Source organism: Oreochromis niloticus, linkage group LG17 (assembly GCF_001858045.2).
Source record: "Oreochromis niloticus isolate F11D_XX linkage group LG17, O_niloticus_UMD_NMBU, whole genome shotgun sequence".
NCBI classification, from domain to species: Eukaryota; Metazoa; Chordata; class Actinopteri; order Cichliformes; family Cichlidae; genus Oreochromis; species Oreochromis niloticus.
The window spans coordinates 14,903,084-14,927,051 of record NC_031981.2 but is presented as its reverse complement, the minus strand read 5'-3'; the positions used below and the strand labels follow the sequence as shown (position 1 = coordinate 14,927,051).

Here is a 23,968-nt window from a genome sequence, read left to right as displayed (position 1 = left end):
CATTCTTCCTCTTAAAGAAATTGAATTATTTTGGTGTTTGGTATTATATGGTCTCCATATTCTCCTCCAAAATCAACATAACCTGCATAATCCTGTTTTCTAAAGCTTGGATGAAAACATTCAGAAAATGGTCTTACTCTTTTATTTAATATGGATCATAGTCCCATAGACTTCAATAGGACCAGAAGTCTGGTGGCCAAAGAATGCTGGCTTGAAACACTCCCACATTCACTTTGTTTATCAGAGCCAGGACCAACATCCATCTTTTATATTATCTGTGATGCTGACACTCTTTCCAGTACTTTGTAAGATCTTCAGAAAGCCATTGCTCAGTATTGCTTTTAATTAATTAAGAATGTCTGGAAACAAATAGGAGCATAAGGAGTGGCCAAGGACTTTTGCACAGTGCTTTTTGAACGAACCAAAAACCGAAGAACATTAGTAGTTATCATGGGCTGAGTTTCTGGCTAAGTAACTGAGATGGCTGTAGACACTTGCTGTTTGTGCTTCTCACCTGACCTGTCAGCTAAAAATGTCACATTTGGATTCTGAGATCTGTTGCTGCTGATTTTCAGTCCAGTTCTTGTTAAATTTAGCATTCTTCAGCCTTTTCTCTTTGTTTCCTTTCCTTAAGAATGGCTTTTTGACAGCCACCCTTCCACTGAGACCAGTTCTGATAAAGTTTCAGTGAACAGTAGATGGATCAACTAAAAAGACCAAAAAATGGTCTTAAAATGGTCACATCCAAGGACTGGTCTGAAAATGACTGAAACAACAGCCAGTGTCCAAATTAAAAGTTTGAAAGGCCTTTAGAAAGAACTGTTGTTCAAGACTACTTGAATCTGGCTCCTTGTATAAAGAAGTGAAGGGTAGCTCAACACTTATTTGGAGTTGTGTTCTAGCTGAGTCACTTCATCCATGTTTCACTTGTACTAGTGTGTAGTCGTCTCCTCGGTTTAGTCATTGAAACCAAGGTTGACAAAAGTGAGAGTTAACCAAAACAGTTTTCATACTTCAAAATTAAAACAGTGAGCTGAGAGATGATTCAGTGTTAAATAAAACTGACAGCAACTCTAGCACTGATTGATGATTTTCTGTGGGTTGAGCAGCTCCCTTAACGTTCAACATCAGTCATCCAGCCTGCTCATATAAAATTATTGAGCTTCAAATACCAGTGAGATGCTGATGTAAAGCCACTTCTTAACATCCACATACGTACTTGTATAGTGTAAAGCTTCCTTTCTTTCCCTAGGTTCTTCAAAAACTATGAATCATGTGCTATTTTTAGCTTTTTTATTCTGAGCTATTTCCATTTTATTGCAAGTTTGTGTTTTCGGGAAGAAGCTGACTTCATGGTTTCTACATTGTAACCTGACCAAGTATCTGCAGGGCATCAGCACGCCACTTCCTAAAGGCCACAGCTGTTTGACTGTTATGAACACTTGAGGTAGACGATAAATGCATCAATAGGTAATTAATTAGCAAGCTCCCGCGTTATCGGCCCACACAGAGACCGGAAACATTGACAGTCAAGGGGAAAGAAATCTGTCATCGTCTCCTCTCCTTATGCTTCAGGGAGAATCATAATCCTCTGCGTGCACACAGACAGAGGACAGTCGCGTGCATGTTTGTGTGTGTGTGTGCATGTGTACACAAACCCAGTTATTCTGCTGTTCTTTTGCGATAGCCATATTGCATCTCCACTTCACCCTTGTCTGTACTTTCACTTAGAGTTCCCTCTGAAGATCAAACTTCATCAGAAACGCTGAACCAAGCTTTTGCCCCTTCTGTGTGTGTGTGTTACAAACAAAACCTTGATCTTTTATGAACCCCCTGGACAACCTATTCAGCTTTGAAGTGTTGGGAGGCTGTGACCTTCTTTTTTTGTTATTTTATCTCCTCAAAATTGAGGGAAAGGAGAAGAAAAAGGGGAGCAATCATTCATATGCAGTTTCACATTATTTCATGAGTCATCTTTTATGCATGCTCATGTAGCTGCATTTTCCATCACTCTCTATATTTTCGAAAAGAGCGAGATGGCACTCAAAAAAAATTGGAAAGTTGTTGCTCATTTGTTTTGGCATTTTACAGAAGACTGAAGTGGAAGCTAGTGGTGGCACCCGGGCTGTGAGTATGGCGTCTCCTGACATGTCCGTGTAGAATCAGCAGTGTGGTTGACCTCTTGCAGGCCAGTGATGGGGTTTGCAGAATCCTTATGATTTCCAAATGCAGTGCTGGATTTCTTGCCAAGCCTTTTACAGCAGTGGATTAACTGAAGCTGCAGACATGAGGAGCTACCAGAAATTCCACAGAAAAAAATGGATGGATAGATGCATGCAATATATATTCATTCACACTGGTCCAAGTTAACGCCGATCAAATATATGATCAAAAATATGTCATGTCTTAAACACAAGTGGTACGAGTGTTTCCATACATACACAGCTGGGCAAGTACTAAGCTATTCTATACACATAGTACAAGCTAGGATGGCAGACAGTCCCTTGCAATAATGTAACCTAAAAAAATTTTTTATTTATATCGCACCAAATCACATCAATAGTTGCCTTAAGGTGCATCATATTCTAAGGTAAAGACCTACAAAAATGCAAAGAGAACAGAAAAAACCGCAACAATTAAATGACCCCCTATGAGCAAGAACTTTGGCAACAGTGGGAAGTAAAATCTCCAGGGTCCAGGGTCACCTGGTCTAACCCTAACTATATTCTTTAACAAAACAGAATTTTTTAAGCCTATCTTTGAAAGTAAAGAGGGTGTCTGTCTCCTGAATCCACCTCATATTCTACTTTTTTAAAATACTCTAGGAACCACAAGTAAGCCCACAGTCTGAGAGCAAAGTGTTCTAATGGGGTGATACAGTGTTATTAAGATAAAATGAAGACTGATTGTTCAAGATATTGTATGTGAGGAGCGGATTTTTCAAATTTGATTCTGAATTTAACAGGGAGCCGATGAGGAGAAGTCAGTAATAGAGAAATATGCTCTCTCTTGTAGAGTACCTGTCAGTACTCTACAGCACTTTGGAACAACTGAAGGCTTTTCGGGGAGTTTTTAGGATATCTTGATCATAACTAATTGCCTTACTCCACCGTAGAAGTAATAAGTGCATGAACTAGTTTTTGCTATCCAGAGTAAGCATCTGGCTAGAAACCCCATTTCTACTATTTTCAGGGTACAATAACCTCAGTTTCATCTGAATTTAGAAGCAGAAAGGCCATCCAGGTCTTTAAGACATTCCTGCAGTGTAACTAATTGGTCTGTGTTATCTGGCTTCATGGATACAGTAAATAAAGTTGGGTGTCATCTGCATAGCAGTGAAAATGTATGCTATGCCTTCTAATGATACTGCCTAAGGCAAGCATGTATATATATGTAAACAGAATTGAGTACTGAACCCTGTGGAACGTGCACGCTCTAATCACTGTAATAAAATGTTATGATCAACAGTAACAAACGTTGGACTGAGGTCTAGCAGGACAAGTACAGAGATGTTCTTCAGTTGGAGCTAGTTCCTCCGGATTTTCTGTGTGTGTGCGCCTTCTTCAGTTCTCTGAAGAAGTTCTGAACTGAAACTTACATGGAGTAAGATGGACGGCATCGCGTCTGTCAACTTTGCCAGTCTTGTCTTGGCTGATGCTAGCTCTGTTCCTTTTTATAATTTCTCAAGATGTCCTAGGTCTCCATGTATATGTTCGCCAGTTGCTATTAGAAATCAAAGCATCTTACAATCTAGCTCTTAAACAAACGGCGACAGGAGAAGGTTATGGACTTCCTCCATTACTTTCTGAGATGCCTGTTCCAGCTGTGGCGCCACCCTCACGCCACACCATGGAAGAAGCGCCCAAGGAAACAGGGAAGGTGAGTTGGTAAACTCGTCAGAGTCAGGGCTTATCTTCGTGCTTCTCGTGGAACTACAGGACCAGCGGACTACACCCCTGGATGGATCCTGCCTGTTGTCCCTAGAGCTCCCACGAGATTTGATCTGCTGCTCCCAGTACTCTACTTCCCTAAGTGGCCTCAGACCCGTGGATGTGGCGTGGATTACAGTAACCTTTGCACATTTACCCAAGCTGGTACCTCAGACATTAAGGTCTGCACCCATCAAACCCATGCAGCATCTTGCTGGACTCACCTGGATTACACCTGGATTACACTATAGCTTGAAACAACGTTCAAGGACAGGACTGAAAATAATTTAAAAAGCAGGCAATGTCTAAAGAACCGACCTTCATAATATATAAAAATAGAGAGAAATTATCAGTCCCTCGAGACTTTTGCACCAAGAGTTTAAAGAAATGTAAAGAAATAATGAAAATATTAGGCTGCAACCTAAAAGAAAAAATGAAGGAGGTCCTCATAATTCAAACAGAGGTCTGAAGAAGTAACAACCCAGCAAACAATAAGTTAAATGAAAAATTATTTCCGAGACTGGTAGAACTTAATCTCCACATCTGGTTTGGAAACTATGAGGAAGCTCATGTGCAAGAATATTATTATTATATTTTTGCATTATTTTTTAAATTTATTTTTCTTTTAAATTATATCTATTTGTTAGATTGGATTCGATGTGCTTTATATTATCAAAGATTTTTTGAAGAAAGCGTCATCTCTTTGGGACACTGCAATCTGGTTGTTGAGTGATGACATAAGAAATCATCTCAGTTGTTCTCCTGACTAAAGTTTGGTCTGTTTACACCATCTTTTTCCTGCCATGCGATTCCATTTGTCCCTAACCATCAGGAACCCTCATTTTAACTTTTATTGAGAGGAAAAAAGTTAACCACACAGAGTTCGAGTAGCAGACACATCTCTACGTCAACTGTTCAGAGGACAATCCTTGAATCAGGCCTTCATGGTCAAATAGCTGCAAAGAAACCACTACTAAGGAAACGCAACAAGCAGAAGAGATTGGTTTGGGCCAAGAAGCACAAGGAATGAACATTAGACCAGTGGAAATCTGTGCTTTGGTCTGATAAGTCCGAATTTGAGATCCTTGGTTCCACCTGCCGTGTCTTTGTGCGATGCAGAAAAGGTGAACGGATGGTCTCTACATACATGGTTTCCACTGTGAAGCCATGGAGGAGGTGTGATCAACGTGTGTCAAGTGCTTTGCTGATGACACTGTTGGGAATTTATTCAAAGTTTAATCACACTGAACAGTAACATGCGGGGCGAGGGGCTTGAGCACCTGCCCCTTTCCTGATGGGTGCCCCAAATGCCCTTTTCCTGAGGCAAATTTTTATTTATTTTTTTTATTTTTATTATTTTTTTTAATGTGTGCGTGCCCGTGGAGTCCTGCCTGTGCCCCTCAACAATAACATTTAACTATTAATCACAGTTTTGCGAAATAAAAGGATCTGGCTTGCATCAGTCACATGACTACCATTAACCAATGATCGCCCTTGACGGAAGAGCGCGCTGGTTATGAACTGGGAACGAGCACGCGCATTTTTTGCCGTCTGAGCCGTCGGAGAAACACAGGTTAATTGGGAGAGGCAGACTGATGCAAGAAAACCCAGTAAGTAATAGTAAGTAGCGTAATCTGTAGTCTACAGCACACAGCAGTATTAGGCTATTATGTATACGTTAGTAAACTGTCTTGTGACAACTGACAAACTGAAACAAATGAGCGTGTTGTGTGTGTAACAGCGCGAAAAACATTACCTGTCCTTTTATTAACTGCTCGTCATTAGCTGCTAGCTAACTGGGTAAGGGTGTCATAGGTCTGTAGCTCTGTCCACCGTTTTAGTTTTAAAGTAATGTTTCGTTTAGTTTTAAAGTAGGTTAGAGGGCTTTTCCCTGCCTTTCTGGGGGGCCTGTATTTAATCTAATATGCATATCCACATAATTATGGATTATTATAATTACGATATTATAAAAACACAGTTTTAAAGAAAATACATTAAGAAACAGATTATATTAGATTTAACATTATTATATATAGAATATAACATTATCCAGACATGCCCTGTAAGGATATGAGGAGGAAACGGTGACAAAAGGAGCAGTGTGAGGTTGCTAAGGGCAGTGGATCCCTCACCAGCATCCATTTATTTCTCAGTTTTGTTGCCTTATGGTTGGTTGCATTTTATTATTATCTCATAACACTTGTTTAATCAGCTACCATCTCTCCTATGGACTTTTTACAGTCTACAGTCCCAGATCAACAGAGCCCTTCCCTCCGGCACTATCAGCAGCAGCAACCCCTCAACAGTGCCATTGTACCGCATCAGGTAACACATAGGCTACGTTTGCTTTGTGTTGTCCCCACCTGATGACAGTGATATGGTATGATGCAATTCAATATTAGATACTTAAAGAATGTGTGTTGTTGTTCTTCAGCCTGGTTCTATGTGCCCCTTTCAAACTTTGAGCACCCACCCCTTTAAACATCTCTGCACGGCACTGACACTGAACCAGTATGGCTACCATAGCTTTTGACTGGACTCCTACCCTTCTTTCATCATCTAGTTTCCTGTGCCAGATCTTCTATTGATCCACTGAGGCAGACATGTCAGAAACATTAACTAAAGCACATTTCTGTGAATAAGCAGGACTTTAAATTTTCATCAACAGCTACTTCAGAGGAAATTCTTCAATAAACTGCAACCAAAGGCTCAACTCAGAGGACAAAACACAACCTGTTATAAACAGTGTGACAGCAAACTTTCTCTTGTGTAAAGTTACAAATAGGAGTAATTATCCACAGGAAATTTTATACATCATGAAGTTATATTTGGTCGTGTCGAAATTGTATAGATCCCCTTTGTGATAAGTCTGCTATGAATGCCTCTGAATTATTGTTTTACTTTTACAATCAAACAGCCCACTATGAGCAAACACTCAGCAACAGTGGGAAGGAAAAACTCCCTTCTAAAGGGAAAAAAACTGTGGTAGAACCAGGAAATCTGTCCAAACTGGTTGGGGGTTAGAGCAACAGATGCAAGTCTTCAGAGCATTTGCAGTGTGACTGTCTTCGTGCACACTTTAACCTGATTCAGTTTTCTTATTTGTCAAAATGCACCATGGGTAAAAAAAAACCACAATCTTTGAAATAGTAATGAAAGAGAATCCTCAGCAAAGATAAATTAAACAAGTTTTATTGTTATCAAATTTTACTTTAAGTAAAACATCTTTATTTGATGTCATCAAATAAAGACAGTTTTGAGGGAGCACCTGACCCAGCCCAAGCTCTCTATGAAGACGAGGAAAAACTCCCCAGGGGGCCAGATTGATGGGAAGAAACCTCGGGAAAGCCCATTCAAAGAGAGATCCCCTTTCCTGGAATGGCTGGGGGGGTTACAGGAACTCCAAGAAAGCAAAATTTTGATTTTATTTTCAATTGTCCCATTCTATCTATTCCTGTCCAACAGAAAAAAGAAAGCAAGTTACTCCAATGTATCACACTTGCATGATAAGATGTGAATTGTGTGATTTGTGTGTTTGTGTGTGTTATCTTAGCCAGGGGTGATGCTGGAGCTCCTCCAGTGTTGGGCGCTTCTCCGGGACTTTAGTTAAGCATGCTTCCAAGAAATTCCGGCATTCTGGACAGAAAGAAAAGATAAAAAAGATGAAGATGATAGTCCCAGTTATTCAAGGCATCCGTGAATCTGGAAGTGTGAAGTTTTCTTACTTGTGGACAGACGCTTTTTGATGGTCAGTTTCTTGCTGAGGAACCTCTCGGTATCAAAGTCCCGTGCATGAACCGCTTCATACAGCACCACTCCCATTTGCCACACCGTGGTGGGTCCACACCTGTAGCAGCTCCTCCTGTACCACTCGGGAGGGGTGTGAAGAGGAGTACCTAACAAACAGACACAATTGCAATTTCTGCTAAAACAAAAGACACAAATTGTTACATCTGTGAAAAGCAGGAGCAGAATATGTTACCATAGAAGACGCGATACAGAGATCGCTGCTTAACAAAGCAGCTCAGTCCAAAGTCAATGATGCGAACACGAGGCACATCTGAGCCGGTCTCAATCAGAATGTTTTCTCCCTTGATGTCCCGATGAAAGATGTTTTTATCCTCAAGCTCCTTTGCAGCATCAACTAGTTGCTTCAGAATGACCTGGAAAAGATGAAAAAGACAATAATAAGATAATGCTTTTCTAATACTCTGCGCCTTGATTGAATGCTGTACAGTCTAAGGTTCTTCCAGTCAACCTACCTTGGCCTTGTCCTCTGGTAAAGTTCTTCCATTTTCTGCTTTATATTTTTGCAGGTCCACAGCGGGGACAGGTCTCTCCAGCACCAGGATCAGTTCTTTGCCAAGGTCGAACCACTCCAGCAAGGACACAGGTGCTGATGTTCCCACTGACCCTTCTGCTTCACCTGCAAGTTTCAGCATAATGGCCACTTCCACAGAGAGCTTCTTCCCATTTTCATCCTGAAATATTACAAAGTGGATAATGAGGAACGCCGCATTCAATCCAGGAATGTAAAACTGATTCAAGTGTTGGACACTTACCGCCACTTTGCAGTAGACTTTATTTCTGGGAATGTGTTTGATGGCAACCTAAAAGACACAGAGCATTGGTGAGCATTTCCTCAGTATGACATAATTAAAGGTGGAAACACAGCACACCTCTCAGCTTACGATATTATACATTATCTGCGTTACTGCCTGTCTTGCTCCCATCATCTGAACACTTACTGGAAAACGATCTTCTATCCGGTAGCCGGCAAATACTGCTCCGCAGCCTCCTTCTCCGAGCTGGTGCTCCTCCACATATCTGGCTTCGAATTCACCTAAACAGACAAACACAAATCTTGTTTTACTACCGCTGTGACACAAATTACTCTCTTCTGTAGCCGAAATGTTCCTTTTGCCCTTCCCCTGAATATAAAATCCAGGCTGCTTGCTACTTACGTTTTTGGTCAGCCACTGATTTTTTGTCCTGGTCCACATTCCTTTTTTTTTTCTTGGGTGACTCTCTGTCGTCTCCCGCGGCCTTTCTTTTGTCGTTTCTCGGACACACCTGTTTGTTGTTCAAACTACAGTCTGGAGATGTGAAAAACACCAAAAGCGCATCAGCTCACTGGATGATAGACACAAATGTCTCCCAAACACTAAACACCAATATCTTAAACCTAGCAACCACCCTTAGTCTGCCCCCTCACTCAACTAATTAGCCTACCTTTACCAGTGTCCAGTGAGGAAGACGCTTGCTCCTTGTCACCGCTCATATGGTCGAGAAGTTTAGCCTTCTTTGCTTGGTTCGTTGTGCCCTCTCCATCTTGCACAACCTTGCGCTTTACTCCTTTGACCACATCCGAGCTGGTGGAAGGACCAGCCTGCTCAGCGACCCTCCTCCTTTTTATTGGGGTCTTCTTTTCAGGACTGGCCTTTCTTTTAGCAGTCCTGGTCTTACAATCTATAAACGACACCAACACAGTGGTGAAAAAGAGTCCCCGACATCAGGACTGGAAGCATTTTGATGGCAAAGAATTTGAGGAAATTGCTATTGCTTAAATTATCACAAGTTTATTCTGGGATTAAAAAACGGATTAGTGCGAGTCGATACTAGGTCTACTAAGTCTTAGATCTTGATGACACTTGTTGGTCTGTTTTTACTGTTGAGTCCAAGAATAAACTTATTACATTATTTCACCAAAAGACAAAGTGCACCTGCAACCTTTCTTTGATTAGACATGTTGTATTTGTGCTCTTTTCAATCAAACACAGGACTGAAACGCTCTAAAAATGATTCACACAGTGTCGACATTTTTAGAATTGTACATTCTGTTTTTGGGGGGATTTTACCAGGATTTTTTTTTTTTTACTTACCTTGATCTGAATCTTTCTTATCTGCTGGAGTCGTGCTTTTTCTTGTTTCCATTTTCTTGGTCATTTCGGAGAGCTTTTAAAATCGAAAATGTCACCGTAATGAGTTGATATTCCTTCAAATGTGCGTCCTTCAAATGCTTGAGGTTTCTAACTGAGTTCTGTAAGTGAGCTTTATAAGTAAACTCTGGAAACTACGGCAACACAACATAGAATCTTGCCTTTAGGTGACATCACTGACTGCCAGTAGTTCAAAGTAGTTTACAGAAAAACAATCTGGCAGACAAAGCCATAATATTTCATATAATTCAATCATTTCATATCAATTAAACAGTTTCTTTCATTGTCTTTTCATCATTTGTATAAAGACCTCATGTATGGATGACAGTATGAAGAGTTTTGGTTGATCACACACGAATAAACACAGTGTCAGCTACATTGTCATCTGATTTAAAGTCTTTATTATTGTACATTCAACTGTCATGGTACTGGGTCATTGACCCAGTGTTTTTTGTGTTTGTTTAATTTATATCCCTTGATTATTCTTATGCAGGGTTTTGGTGTGGCTGAAAATATACACCAAGCATTATCATACACAATACTTTACATTTGTGCTTTACAGCGATAAGTTTATTGTCAACCGATGTGAACAATGGACTGGGGGGGGGGTTATTGGATAGTTTGGTGCAAACAGAATTGTGAGGAACATTTATAATCCACTAACTTTCATTTTTTTCTGTCCAACAGAAAGAAAGTTGGTTACTGTACACATTTGTATTTCTTTTTCCCGTAGCCCACACTTTTCCTGATAATTTAGTTGACACATTCCACCTTTGCCAAGATATGGCAGGTTTTCATCTAATAGCTCTTTGGGAATCACCTTGCTGGTATAAAAATGGTATTTTTCCTCTTGAACTTTTTAATTTTTATCATTTTTCATAAATTCAAGAAAAAAAATGACAACAAATGATGTTTTGTCACAAGCTCCCAGTAAAATTTTCTGTTATGTGTAGAAAACAGTTGTTCATCTCTTGTGTTAGGTGCCGTTTTTATGTTTCAATGATTCACAGAGACCTCATTAACACAATCATCTCCTGGCACAGCCCCTTGAGCTCACTGCAAGACCCCTGCCACACATCCCCACCGCCCGACTGAGGCTGGGGTCGCATCCTGCCGAACCTACCCCCCTGTGGTCTGAGCAGAGGGTGAATGAGCATCCCACGAGGTAATAGCGTAGTGAATCAACTGCCCACAAGATCGCCAGACACTCCTTCTCCATGGTGCTGTACCACGTTTCTCGGTGGGTCAGCTTCTTGCGGATGTACGCTCTCGGGTGGTCGACCCCCCTTACCTGCTGGGACAAAACGGCAGCCCTCTCTGAGGTGTCGGGTCTGCAGAATGAAAGGGAGTGAAAAGTTAGGTGTGTGTAACACCGGCTTCCTATAGAGAGCTTTTTTTTACCTGTACAAATGCTGCCTGGCCAGCGTTCCATCCACTGGACCAGATCTGGGGCACGATCTTCAGGTGAGATCAGCCCACGGGCTCGTCAGGGCAGGATCCAATGGCTGCCATCTTCTCCGCCTGTGAACGCATCTGACTGCCCCCCAAGTGGTACTCAAAATACTGTACCTCCCTCCGTCCAACTGCACACTTCTTCAGGTTGGCCGTGAGCCCCGCCTGCCTCAGGGTCTCAAGGACCGCAGCCTCACACTTGACATGCTCCACCCAGATGTGATCACTGTGGATGATAACATCATCAAGGTAGTTGGCAGATTATGCAGCATGAGGACGCAGCACCTAATGCATGAGGCAATCTGTTAGCTGTTTGACGAGTACTCTTTCAAGAATTTTTGATATGAAAGGAAAGAGATTGGCATATAATTAGCTAAGGCCGCTTGCTCTAGAGATGGCTATTTAGGTTTAACTACTGCCAGCTTGAAGGCTTGCAGTACATAGCCGATTATTAGAGATAGGTTGATCATATTTAAGATTAAAGCATTAATTAATGGCAGGACCTCTTTATAGAAAGTTTTGTAGGAATGGGATCTAAAAGACACGTTGATCGTTTGGAGGAAATAAATACTGAAGTTAACTCAGAAAGATCAATTGGAGAAAAAGAGTCCATATAATTATCAGTGATGTTAAGAGTACTCATATATATTGTTGCATTTGTGAGATGGTCTGAAGAGAAACCTATGTTGGTTCTTATTTCCTTCAATCAGTCAATAATAAGATGTTCTAGCTTTACGGAGGGCTTTTTTATAGAGCAGCAAATTGGCTTTCCAGACTATACGATGATCTTCTAAATGAGTGAGATTCAAATTCCTCACCAGCTTACGAGTTATCTGCTTTAAAGTGAAAATTTGAGAATTATACTAGGGAGTCAAGTGCTTGCAAGATGCATGCAATATATATTCATTCACACTGTTCCAAGTTAACGCCGATCAAATATATGATCAAAAATATGTCATGTCTTAAACACAAGTGGTACGAGTGTTTCCATACATACACAACTGGGCAAGTACTAAGCTATTCTACAGTGTTATTAAGATAAAATGAAGACTGATTGTTCAAGATATTGTATGTGAGGAGCGGGTTTTTCAAATTTGATTCTGAATTTAACAGGGAGCCGATGAGGAGAAGTCAGTAATAGAGAAATATGCTCTCTCTTGTAGAGTACCTGTCAGTACTCTACAGCACTTTGGAACAACTGAAGGCTTTTCGGGGAGTTTTTAGGATATCTTGATCATAACTAATTGCCTTAGTCCACCCTAGAAGTAATAAGTGCATGAACTAGTTTTTGTTATCCAGAGTAAGCATCTGACTAGAAACCCCATTTCTACTATTTTCAGGGCCGAGTACAATAACCTCAGTTTTATCTGAATTTAGAAGCAGAAAGGCCATCCAGGTCTTTAAGACATTCCTGCAGTGTAACTAATTGGTCTGTGTTATCTGGCTTCATGGAGACAGTAAATAAAGTTGGGTGTCATCTGCATAGCAGTGAAAATGTATGCTATGCCTTCTAATGATACTGCCTAAGGCAAGCATTAGGGCTGCCACGATTAGTCGACTAGTCACGATTACGTCGACTATCAAAATCGTCGACGACTAATTTAATAGTCGACACGTCGTTTGAAGCTTTGTAATATCACAAAAGACGCAGGAATTAGGAGGATTTAAGAGTGTAATAACGGACTGAAACAGAAGATGGCAGCACTGCATGCACAGGGATGCCAGCTGCCGTTAAACCCCGAAGAAGAAACTCCCAGAATTCATAGCGCGACCCATCGCGGCCCTCCTCAGTTTCCAACAATGGCGGCAGCTAGTTAGTTTTAATGTTACTCTTATTATTCTTTCTGGGTCACAAAATAAACGTTTAACATATTTTCAGGCGGGAATATAGCTGTGTAAACTTCAAATATCCGCTCAGTTTATCAAAACACCACATATTTTCAAAAGCGCTCCGACGTTTTCGGAGATGTCTGTTACCCACTAGCTCGATAGCTAGCTGGGGTTGAAGGCTCACTAGAGCTGGTGAGAACACCGGACTCCCGGCAAATCGTTTTCAAACCCACCGCCGTCTTTCGCTACTCAGGTTAAACATGATATATTAGTCACTTAGATAACTTAAAAATGTTATTGTTTGGCTTTATTCAGTATTTTATTTGTTCCTGAGTAAATCGGTTTGGCTGAGATGACAGTTATAGTTTTTACACAGCTGAATAAACGTCAAGCAGACGAGTGATTATCAGAAGTGTGAGATGCTTGAGAATATACTCCGGTGTCCTGTTATATTTTAGATAGCAAGGAGCAGACAGCTGCGTTTATTAAACTCCACCGAAACAATCTGCAAATTTCAATTCAATAAACTATCATCTTGTCTTTATTTTTAGTTAGCACATACCTTAAACACTTAAAGCTGTAAGATAATGATAGTTATATAAGAGCAGATGCATGCTGGTGCAATAAGCTGTATGTTTTACGTTCAATGGATGCATGATCTGATTAGTCGACTAATCGCAAAAATAATCGGTGACTAGTGGACTATCAAAATAATCGTTTGTGGCAGCCCTAGCAAGCATGTATATATATGTAAACAGAATTGAGTACTGATCCCTGTGGAACGTGCACGCTCTAATCACTGTAATAAAATGTTATGATCAACAGTAACAAACGTTGGACTGAGGTCTAGCAGGACAAGTACAGAGATGTTCTTCAGTTGGAGCTAGTTCCTCCGGATTTTCTGTGTGTGCACGCCTTCTTCAGTTCTCTGAAGACGTTCTGAACTGAAACTTACATGGAGTAAGATGGACGGCATCGCGTCTGTCAACTTTGCCAGTCTTGTCTTGGCTGATGCTAGCTCTGTTCCTTTTTATAATTTCTCAAGATGTCCTAGGTCTCCATGTATATGTTCGCCAGTTGCTATTAGAAATCAAAGCGTCTTACAATCTAGCTCTTAAACAAACGGCGACAGGAGAAGGTTATGGACTTCCTCCATTACTTTCTGAGATGCCTGTTCCAGCTGTGCCGCCACCCTCACGCCACACCATGGAAGAAGCGCCCAAGGAAACAGGGAAGGTGAGTTGGTAAACTCGTCAGAGTCAGGGCTTATCTTCGTGCTTCTCGTGGAACTACAGGACCAGCGGACTACACCCCTGGATGGATCCTGCCTGTTGTCCCTAGAGCTCCCACGAGATTTGATCTGCTGCTCCCAGTACTCTACTTCCCTAAGTGGCCTCAGACCCGTGGATGTGGCGTGGATTACAGTAACCTTTGCACATTTACCCAAGCTGGTACCTCAGACATTAAGGTCTGCACCCATCAAACCCATGCAGCATCTTGCTGGACTCACCTGGATTACACTATAGCTTGAAACAACGTTCGAGGAAAAGGACTGAAAATAATTTAAAAAGCAGGCAATGTCTAAAGAACCGACCTTCATAATATATAAAAATAGAGAGAAATTATCAGTCCCTCGAGACTTTTGCACCAAGAGTTTAAAGAAATGTAAAGAAATAATGAAAATATTAGGCTGCAACCTAAAAGAAAAAATGAAGGAGGTCCTCATAATTCAAACAGAGGTCTGAAGAAGTAACAACCCAGCAAACAATAAGTTAAATGAAAAATTATTTCCGAGACTGGTAGAACTTAATCTCCACATCTGGTTTGGAAACTATGAGGAAGCTCATGTGCAAGAATATTATTATTATTTTTTTGTATTATTTTTTAAATTTATTTTTCTTTTAAATTATATCTATTTGTTAGATTGGATTCGATGTGCTTTATATTATCAAAGATTTTTTGAAGAAAGCGTCATCTCTTTGGGACACTGCAATCTGGTTGTTGAGTGATGACATAAGAAATCATCTCAGTTGTTCTCCTGACTAAAGTTTGGTCTGTTTACACCATCTTTTTCCTGCCATGCGATTCCATTTGTCCCTAACCATCAGGAACCCTCATTTTAACTTTTATTGAGAGGAAAAAAGTTAACCACACAGAGTTCGAGTAGCAGACACATCTCTACGTCAACTGTTCAGAGGACAATCCTTGAATCAGGCCTTCATGGTCAAATAGCTGCAAAGAAACCACTACTAAGGAAACGCAACAAGCAGAAGAGATTGGTTTAGGCCAAGAAGCACAAGGAATGAACATTAGACCAGTGGAAATCTGTGCTTTGGTCTGATAAGTCCGAATTTGAGATCCTTGGTTCCACCTGCCGTGTCTTTGTGCGATGCAGAAAAGGTGAACGGATGGTCTCTACATACATGGTTTCCACTGTGAAGCCATGGAGGAGGTGTGATCAACGTGTGTCAAGTGCTTTGCTGATGACACTGTTGGGAATTTATTCAAAGTTTAATCACACTGAACAGTAACATGCGGGGCGAGGGGCTTGAGCACCTGCCCCTTTCCTGATGGGTGCCCCAAATGCCCTTTTCCTGAGGCAAATTTTTATTTATTTTTTTTATTTTTATTATTTTTTTTAATGTGTGCGTGCCCGTGGAGTCCTGCCTGTGCCCCTCAACAATAACATTTAACTATTAATCACAGTTTTGCGAAATAAAAGGATCTGGCTTGCATCAGTCACATGACTACCATTAACCAATGATCGCCCTTGACGGAAGAGCGCGCTGGTTATGAACTGGGAACGAGCACGCGCATTTTTTGCCGTCTGAGCCGTCGGAGAAACACAGGTTAATTGGGAGAGGCAGACTGATGCAAGAAAACCCAGTAAGTAATAGTAAGTAGCGTAATCTGTAGTCTACAGCACACAGCAGTATTAGGCTATTATGTATACGTTAGTAAACTGTCTTGTGACAACTGACAAACTGAAACAAATGAGCGTGTTGTGTGTGTAACAGCGCGAAAAACATTACCTGTCCTTTTATTAACTGCTCGTCATTAGCTGCTAGCTAACTGGGTAAGGGTGTCATAGGTCTGTAGCTCTGTCCACCGTTTTAGTTTTAAAGTAATGTTTCGTTTAGTTTTAAAGTAGGTTAGAGGGCTTTTCCCTGCCTTTCTGGGGGGCCTGTATTTAATCTAATATGCATATCCACATAATTATGGATTATTATAATTACGATATTATAAAAACACAGTTTTAAAGAAAATACATTAAGAAACAGATTATATTAGATTTAACATTATTATATATAGAATATAACATTATCCAGACATGCCCTGTAAGGATATGAGGAGGAAACGGTGACAAAAGGAGCAGTGTGAGGTTGCTAAGGGCAGTGGATCCCTCACCAGCATCCATTTATTTCTCAGTTTTGTTGCCTTATGGTTGGTTGCATTTTATTATTATCTCATAACACTTGTTTAATCAGCTACCATCTCTCCTATGGACTTTTTACAGTCTACAGTCCCAGATCAACAGAGCCCTTCCCTCCGGCACTATCAGCAGCAGCAACCCCTCAACAGTGCCATTGTACCGCATCAGGTAACACATAGGCTACGTTTGCTTTGTGTTGTCCCCACCTGATGACAGTGATATGGTATGATGCAATTCAATATTAGATACTTAAAGAATGTGTGTTGTTGTTCTTCAGCCTGGTTCTATGTGCCCCTTTCAAACTTTGAGCACCCACCCCTTTAAACATCTCTGCACGGCACTGACACTGAACCAGTATGGCTACCATAGCTTTTGACTGGACTCCTACCCTTCTTTCATCATCTAGTTTCCTGTGCCAGATCTTCTATTGATCCACTGAGGCAGACATGTCAGAAACATTAACTAAAGCACATTTCTGTGAATAAGCAGGACTTTAAATTTTCATCAACAGCTACTTCAGAGGAAATTCTTCAATAAACTGCAACCAAAGGCTCAACTCAGAGGACAAAACACAACCTGTTATAAACAGTGTGACAGCAAACTTTCTCTTGTGTAAAGTTACAAATAGGAGTAATTATCCACAGGAAATTTTATACATCATGAAGTTATATTTGGTCGTGTCGAAATTGTATAGATCCCCTTTGTGATAAGTCTGCTATGAATGCCTCTGAATTATTGTTTTACTTTTACAATCAAACAGCCCACTATGAGCAAACACTCAGCAACAGTGGGAAGGAAAAACTCCCTTCTAAAGGGAAAAAAACTGTGGTAGAACCAGGAAATCTGTCCAAACTGGTTGGGGGTTAGAGCAACAGATGCAAGTCTTCAGAGCATTTGCAGTGTGACTGTCTTCGTGCACACTTTAACCTGATTCAGTTTTCTTATTTGTCAAAATGCACCATGGGTAAAAAAACCCCACAATCTTTGAAATAGTAATGAAAGAGAATCCTCAGCAAAGATAAATTAAACAAGTTTTATTGTTATCAAATTTTACTTTAAGTAAAACATCTTTATTTGATGTCATCAAATAAAGACAGTTTTGAGGGAGCACCTGACCCAGCCCAAGCTCTCTATGAAGACGAGGAAAAACTCCCCAGGGGGCCAGATTGATGGGAAGAAACCTCGGGAAAGCCCATTCAAAGAGAGATCCCCTTTCCTGGAATGGCTGGGGGGGTTACAGGAACTCCAAGAAAGCAAAATTTTGATTTTATTTTCAATTGTCCCATTCTATCTATTCCTGTCCAACAGAAAAAAGAAAGCAAGTTACTCCAATGTATCACACTTGCATGATAAGATGTGAATTGTGTGATTTGTGTGTTTGTGTGTGTTATCTTAGCCAGGGGTGATGCTGGAGCTCCTCCAGTGTTGGGCGCTTCTCCGGGACTTTAGTTAAGCATGCTTCCAAGAAATTCCGGCATTCTGGACAGAAAGAAAAGATAAAAAGATGAAGATGATAGTCCCAGTTATTCAAGGCATCCGTGAATCTGGAAGTGTGAAGTTTTCTTACTTGTGGACAGACGCTTTTTGATGGTCAGTTTCTTGCTGAGGAACCTCTCGGTATCAAAGTCCCGTGCATGAACCGCTTCATACAGCACCACTCCCATTTGCCACACCGTGGTGGGTCCACACCTGTAGCAGCTCCTCCTGTACCACTCGGGAGGGGTGTGAAGAGGAGTACCTAACAAACAGACACAATTGCAATTTCTGCTAAAACAAAAGACACAAATTGTTACATCTGTGAAAAGCAGGAGCAGAATATGTTACCATAGAAGACGCGATACAGAGATCGCTGCTTAACAAAGCAGCTCAGTCCAAAGTCAATGATGCGAACACGAGGCACATCTGAGCCGGTCTCAATCAGAATGTTTTCTCCCTTGATGTCCCGATGAAAGATGTTTTTATCCTCAAGCTCCTTTGCAGCATCAACTAGTTGCTTCAGAATGACCTGGAAAAGATGAAAAAGACAATAATAAGATAATGCTTTTCTAATACTCTGCGCCTTGATTGAATGCTGTACAGTCTAAGGTTCTTCCAGTCAACCTACCTTGGCCTTGTCCTCTGGTAAAGTTCTTCCATTTTCTGCTTTGTATTTTTGCAGGTCCACAGCGGGGACAGGTCTCTCCAGCACCAGGATCAGTTCTTTGCCAAGGTCGAACCACTCCAGCAAGGACACAGGTGCTGATGTTCCCACTGACCCTTCTGCTTCACCTGCAAGTTTCAGCATAATGGCCACTTCCACAGAGAGCTTCTTCCCATTTTCATCCTGAAATATTACAAAGTGGATAATGAGGAACGCCGCATTCAATCCAGTAATGTAAAACTGATTCAAGTGTTGGACACTTACCGCCACTTTGCAGTAGACTTTATTTCTGGGAATGTGTTTGATGGCTACCTAAAAGACACAGAGCATTGGTGAGCATTTCCTCAGTATGACATAATTAAAGGTGGAAACACAGCACACGTCTCAGCTTACGATATTATACATTATCTGCGTTACTGCCTGTCTTGCTCCCATCATCTGAACACTTACTGGAAAACGATCTTCTATCCGGTAGCCAGCAAAAACTGCTCCGCAGCCTCCTTCTCCGAGCTGGTGCTCCTCCACATATCTGGCTTCGAATTCACCTAAACAGACAAACACAAATCTTGTTTTACTACCGCTGTGACACAAATTACTCTCTTCTGTAGCCGAAATGTTCCTTTTGCCCTTCCCCTGAATATAAAATCCAGGCTGCTTGCTACTTACGTTTTTGGTCAGCCACTGATTTTTTGTCCTGGTCCACATTCCTTTTCTTTTTCTTGGGTGACTCTCTGTCGTCTCCCGCGGCCTTTCTTTTGTCGTTTCTCGGACACACCTGTTTGTTGTTCAAACTACAGTCTGGAGATGTGGAAAACACCAAAAGCACATCAGCTCACTGGATGATAGACACAAATGTCTCCCAAACACTAAACACCAATATCTTAAACCTAGCAACCACACTTAATCTACCCCTCACTCAACTAATTAGCCTACCTTTACCAGTGTCCAACGAGGAAGACGCTTGTTCCTTGTCACCGCTCATATGGTCGAGAAGTTTAGCCTTCTTTGCTTGGTTCGTTGTGCCCTCTCCATCTTGCACAACCTTGCGCTTCACTCCTTTGACCACATCTGAGCTGGTGGAAGGACCAGCCTGCTCAGCGACCCTCCTCCTTTTTATTGGGGTCTTCTTTTCAGGACTGGCCTTTCTTTTAGCAGTCCTGGTCTTACAATCTATAAACGACACCAACACAGTGGTGAAAAAGAGTCCCCGACATCGGGACTGGAAGCATTTTGATGGCAAAGAATTTGAGGAAATTGCTATTGCTTAAATGATCACAAGTTTATTCTGGGATTAAAAAAACGGATTAGTGCGAGTCGATACTAGGTCTACTAAGTCTTAGATCTTGATGACACTTGTTGGTCTGTTTTTACTGTTGAGTCCAAGAATAAACTTATTACATTATTTCACCAAAAGACAAAGTGCACCTGCAACCTTTCTTTGATTAGACATGTTGTATTTGTGCTCTTTTCAATCAAACACAGGACTGAAACGCTCTAAAAATGATTCACACAGTGTCGACATTTTTAGAATTGTACATTCTGTTTTTGGGGGGATTTTACCAGGATTTTTTTTTTTTTACTTACCTTGATCTGAATCTTTCTTATCTGCTGGAGTCGTGCTTTTTCTTGTTTCCATTTTCTTGGTCATTTCGGAGAGCTTTTAAAATCGAAAATGTCACCGTAATGAGTTGATATTCCTTCAAATGTGCGTCCTTCAAATGCTTGAGGTTTCTAACTGAGTTCTGTAAGTGAGCTTTATAAGTAAACTCTGGAAACTACGGCAACACAACATAGAATCTTGCCTTTAGGTGACATCACTGACTGCCAGTAGTTCAAAGTAGTTTACAGAAAAACAATCTGGCAGACAAAGCCATAATATTTCATATAATTCAATCATTTCATATCAATTAAACAGTTTCTTTCATTGTCTTTTCATCATTTGTATAAAGACCTCATGTATGGATGACAGTATGAAGAGTTTTGGTTGATCACACACGAATAAACACAGTGTCAGCTACATTGTCATCTGATTTAAAGTCTTTATTATTGTACATTCAACTGTCATGGTACTGGGTCATTGACCCAGTGTTTTTTGTGTTTGTTTAATTTATATCCCTTGATTATTCTTATGCAGGGTTTTGGTGTGGCTGAAAATATACACCAAGCATTATCATACACAATACTTTACATTTGTGCTTTACAGCGATAAGTTTATTGTCAACCGATGTGAACAATGGACTGGGGGGGGGGTTATTGGATAGTTTGGTGCAAACAGAATTGTGAGGAACATTTATAATCCACTAACTTTCATTTTTTTCTGTCCAACAGAAAGAAAGTTGGTTACTGTACACATTTGTATTTCTTTTTCCCGTAGCCCACACTTTTCCTGATAATTTAGTTGACACATTCCACCTTTGCCAAGATATGGCAGGTTTTCATCTAATAGCTCTTTGGGAATCACCTTGCTGGTATAAAAATGGTATTTTTCCTCTTGAACTTTTTAATTTTTATCATTTTTCATAAATTCAAGAAAAAAAATGACAACAAATGATGTTTTGTCACAAGCTCCCAGTAAAATTTTCTGTTATGTGTAGAAAACAGTTGTTCATCTCTTGTGTTAGGTGCCGTTTTTATGTTTCAATGATTCACAGAGACCTCATTAACACAATCATCTCCTGGCACAGCCCCTTGAGCTCACTGCAAGACCCCTGCCACACATCCCCACCGCCCGACTGAGGCTGGGGTCGCATCCTGCCGAACCTACCCCCCTGTGGTCTGAGCAGAGGGTGAATGAGCATCCCACGAGGTAATAGCGTAGTGAATCAACTGCCCACAAGATCGCCAGACACTCCTTCTCCATGGTGCTGTACCACGTTTCTCGGTGGGTCAGCTTCTTGCGGATGTACGCTCTCGGGTGGTCGACCCCCCTTACCTGCTGGGACAAAACGGCAGCCCTCTCTGAGGTGTCGGGTCTGCAGAATGAAAGGGAGTGAAAAGTTAGGTGTGTGTAACACCGGCTTCCTATAGAGAGCTTTTTTTTACCTGTACAAATGCTGCCTGGCCAGCGTTCCATCCACTGGACCAGATCTGGGGCACAATCTTCAGGTGAGATCAGCCGACGGGCTCGTCAGGGCAGGATCCAATGGCTGCCATCTTCTCCGCCTGTGAACGCATCTGACTGCCCCCCAAGTGGTACTCAAAATACTGTACCTCCCTCCGTCCAACTGCACACTTCTTCAGGTTGGCCGTGAGCCCCGCCTGCCTCAGGGTCTCAAGGACCGCAGCCTCACACTTGACATGCTCCACCCAGATGTGATCACTGTGGATGATAACATCATCAAGGTAGTTGGCAGATTATGCAGCATGAGGACGCAGCACCTAATGCATGAGGCAATCTGTTAGCTGTTTGACGAGTACTCTTTCAAGAATTTTTGATATGAAAGGAAAGGAAAGAGATTGGCATATAATTAGCTAAGGCCGCTTGCTCTAGAGATGGCTATTTAGGTTTAACTACTGCCAGCTTGAAGGCTTGCAGTACATAGCCGATTATTAGAGATAGGTTGATCATATTTAAGATTAAAGCATTAATTAATGGCAGGACCTCTTTATAGAAAGTTTTGTAGGAATGGGATCTAAAAGACACGTTGATCGTTTGGAGGAAATAAATACTGAAGTTAACTCAGAAAGATCAATTGGAGAAAAAGAGTCCATATAATTATCAGTGATGTTAAGAGTACTCATATATATTGTTGCATTTGTGAGATGGTCTGAAGAGAAACCTATGTTGGTTCTTATTTCCTTCAATCAGTCAATAATAAGATGTTCTAGCTTTACGGAGGGCTTTTTTATAGAGCAGCAAATTGGCTTTCCAGACTATACGATGATCTTCTAAATGAGTGAGATTCAAATTCCTCACCAGCTTACGAGTTATCTGCTTTAAAGTGAAAATTTGAGAATTATACTAGGGAGTCAAGTACTTCTGATTTGAGGCTTTCTTTTTCAGAGGAGCTACAGTATCCAGACTTGTAGGCAGTGAAGAAGTAAAAATATTTACAAGATAGTCAACATCTGTGGTTCAGGTAGCTGCTCTGCACTGTGTTGGCACAAGGCACTGAGGAAGATATCAGTGGATGAATTATATTCTTAAACTTAGTTACAGCACTTTCAGAAACACATCTACTGTGATCAAATCTATTTCCCACTTCTATATAATCAATCATTGTAAATTTAAATGTTATTACAAAAAAATCAGACAAGCAAGGTCCAAGTGGACAATAGATAACAACAAATAAAACCGTTTTTTTGAGTTTTCCAGCTAGGGTGGACAAGTGTCAGGCTTTCAAATGAATTAAAACTCTGGGGTCTTTGATTGATTAACAGGCTGGAGTGGAAGATTGCTGATACACTCTTGCTTCTGACAATAACTCTGGAGTGTTGATCCATTTAAACTAACATAATCATCCTGCCCTCATCTAAGGGGATGGGGTTTTGAGGGAATAATAGCTGAAGGCTACAACCCTGCTTCCTGGTCCCAACTCTGGATAGTCACATTTTGGGGGGGGGGGGTCTAATAAATTTGGCCAGATTTCTAGAAATGAGAGCTGCTCCATCCAAACTTGAATGGATGTTACACACCAATTCAATATTAATTTTAGTGACCTCCGACTGACGTAACCTGGTGTCATTACTGCCAACATGACTTATAATTTTACTAAATTTACATTTACCCTTAGCCAGCAGTTTTAAATTTCCCTCAGTGTCACCTGCTCTGGCTCCTGGAAGATAATTGATTATGGTTGCTGGTGTCTCTGGCTTCACATGTCTCAGAACAGATTACCAGAGTTTGATTCCCAGCGGGTGTGTCCCCAAAAAGGGAAAAATGGGTTGACACATGAACAGGTTAGTGATGTACAGGAGCTTCTGTTTAAGACTATGCTTCCTCCTCACCGTACCCGGCCATCCTGTTTCCCTGGCTTTTTGGAACAAGCTATTGGTTTTTCAAGGGTGTGAAGCCAGGTCTCCAATTCAGCGATCCTGGATCATTTAGCTTGAAATAAACATACAGTATGTTCAATGGAACCAGTGATCCCTGTTATATATACCTTAAAGGTCAGCACTTTATATCATTTTTTTAAACTTTGCATATCATTCAGCCCTTTACAGATAATCTTTACACCTCATCTTTAAGGTGTAACATATATATATATAAGAAATACAGTAAAGGCAGTTGGGAAATTAATGCATT

General features: G+C 41.0%; 2 protein-coding genes and 2 long non-coding RNA genes across 5 annotated transcripts; 2 read left to right on the top strand and 2 right to left on the bottom strand.

The window, feature by feature from the left end:
* The first annotated feature begins 4,573 nt into the window (after window positions 1–4,573).
* Window positions 4,574–8,380, top strand: LOC109195292 (uncharacterized). Its single transcript, XR_002056978.2, has 3 exons — window positions 4,574–5,539; window positions 6,171–6,254; window positions 8,246–8,380. It is a non-coding gene; the product is annotated as an uncharacterized LOC109195292 (long non-coding RNA).
* Window positions 7,108–10,408, bottom strand: LOC109195289 (serine/threonine-protein kinase pim-1-like). Of its 2 annotated transcripts, XM_019347321.2 has the most exons (9): window positions 9,812–10,395; window positions 9,162–9,398; window positions 8,894–9,025; window positions 8,678–8,772; window positions 8,492–8,539; window positions 8,192–8,410; window positions 7,912–8,092; window positions 7,655–7,825; window positions 7,108–7,565 (listed from the first exon to the last, which is right to left on the bottom strand). In XM_019347321.2, exons 1-9 carry the CDS (start codon window positions 9,873–9,875, stop codon window positions 7,474–7,476), a joined length of 1,239 nt encoding a protein of 412 aa, XP_019202866.1. In that variant the 5' UTR covers window positions 9,876–10,395; the 3' UTR covers window positions 7,108–7,473. The 2 variants fall into 2 exon arrangements, with proteins under 2 accessions (XP_019202866.1, XP_019202865.1); XM_019347320.2 differs by having other exon boundaries at window positions 8,192–8,539; window positions 9,812–10,408.
* A 5,052-nt stretch (window positions 10,409–15,460) lies between these two features.
* Window positions 15,461–18,876, top strand: LOC109195291 (uncharacterized). The gene is made up of 3 exons (XR_002056977.2): window positions 15,461–16,036; window positions 16,668–16,751; window positions 18,742–18,876. It is a non-coding gene; the product is annotated as an uncharacterized LOC109195291 (long non-coding RNA).
* Window positions 17,605–20,881, bottom strand: LOC109195290 (serine/threonine-protein kinase pim-1). Its single transcript, XM_019347322.2, has 9 exons — window positions 20,308–20,881; window positions 19,657–19,893; window positions 19,390–19,521; window positions 19,174–19,268; window positions 18,988–19,035; window positions 18,688–18,906; window positions 18,408–18,588; window positions 18,151–18,321; window positions 17,605–18,062 (listed from the first exon to the last, which is right to left on the bottom strand). Exons 1-9 carry the CDS (start codon window positions 20,369–20,371, stop codon window positions 17,971–17,973), a joined length of 1,239 nt encoding a protein of 412 aa, XP_019202867.1. The 5' UTR covers window positions 20,372–20,881; the 3' UTR covers window positions 17,605–17,970.
* Between the last annotated feature and the right edge of the window lie 3,087 nt (window positions 20,882–23,968).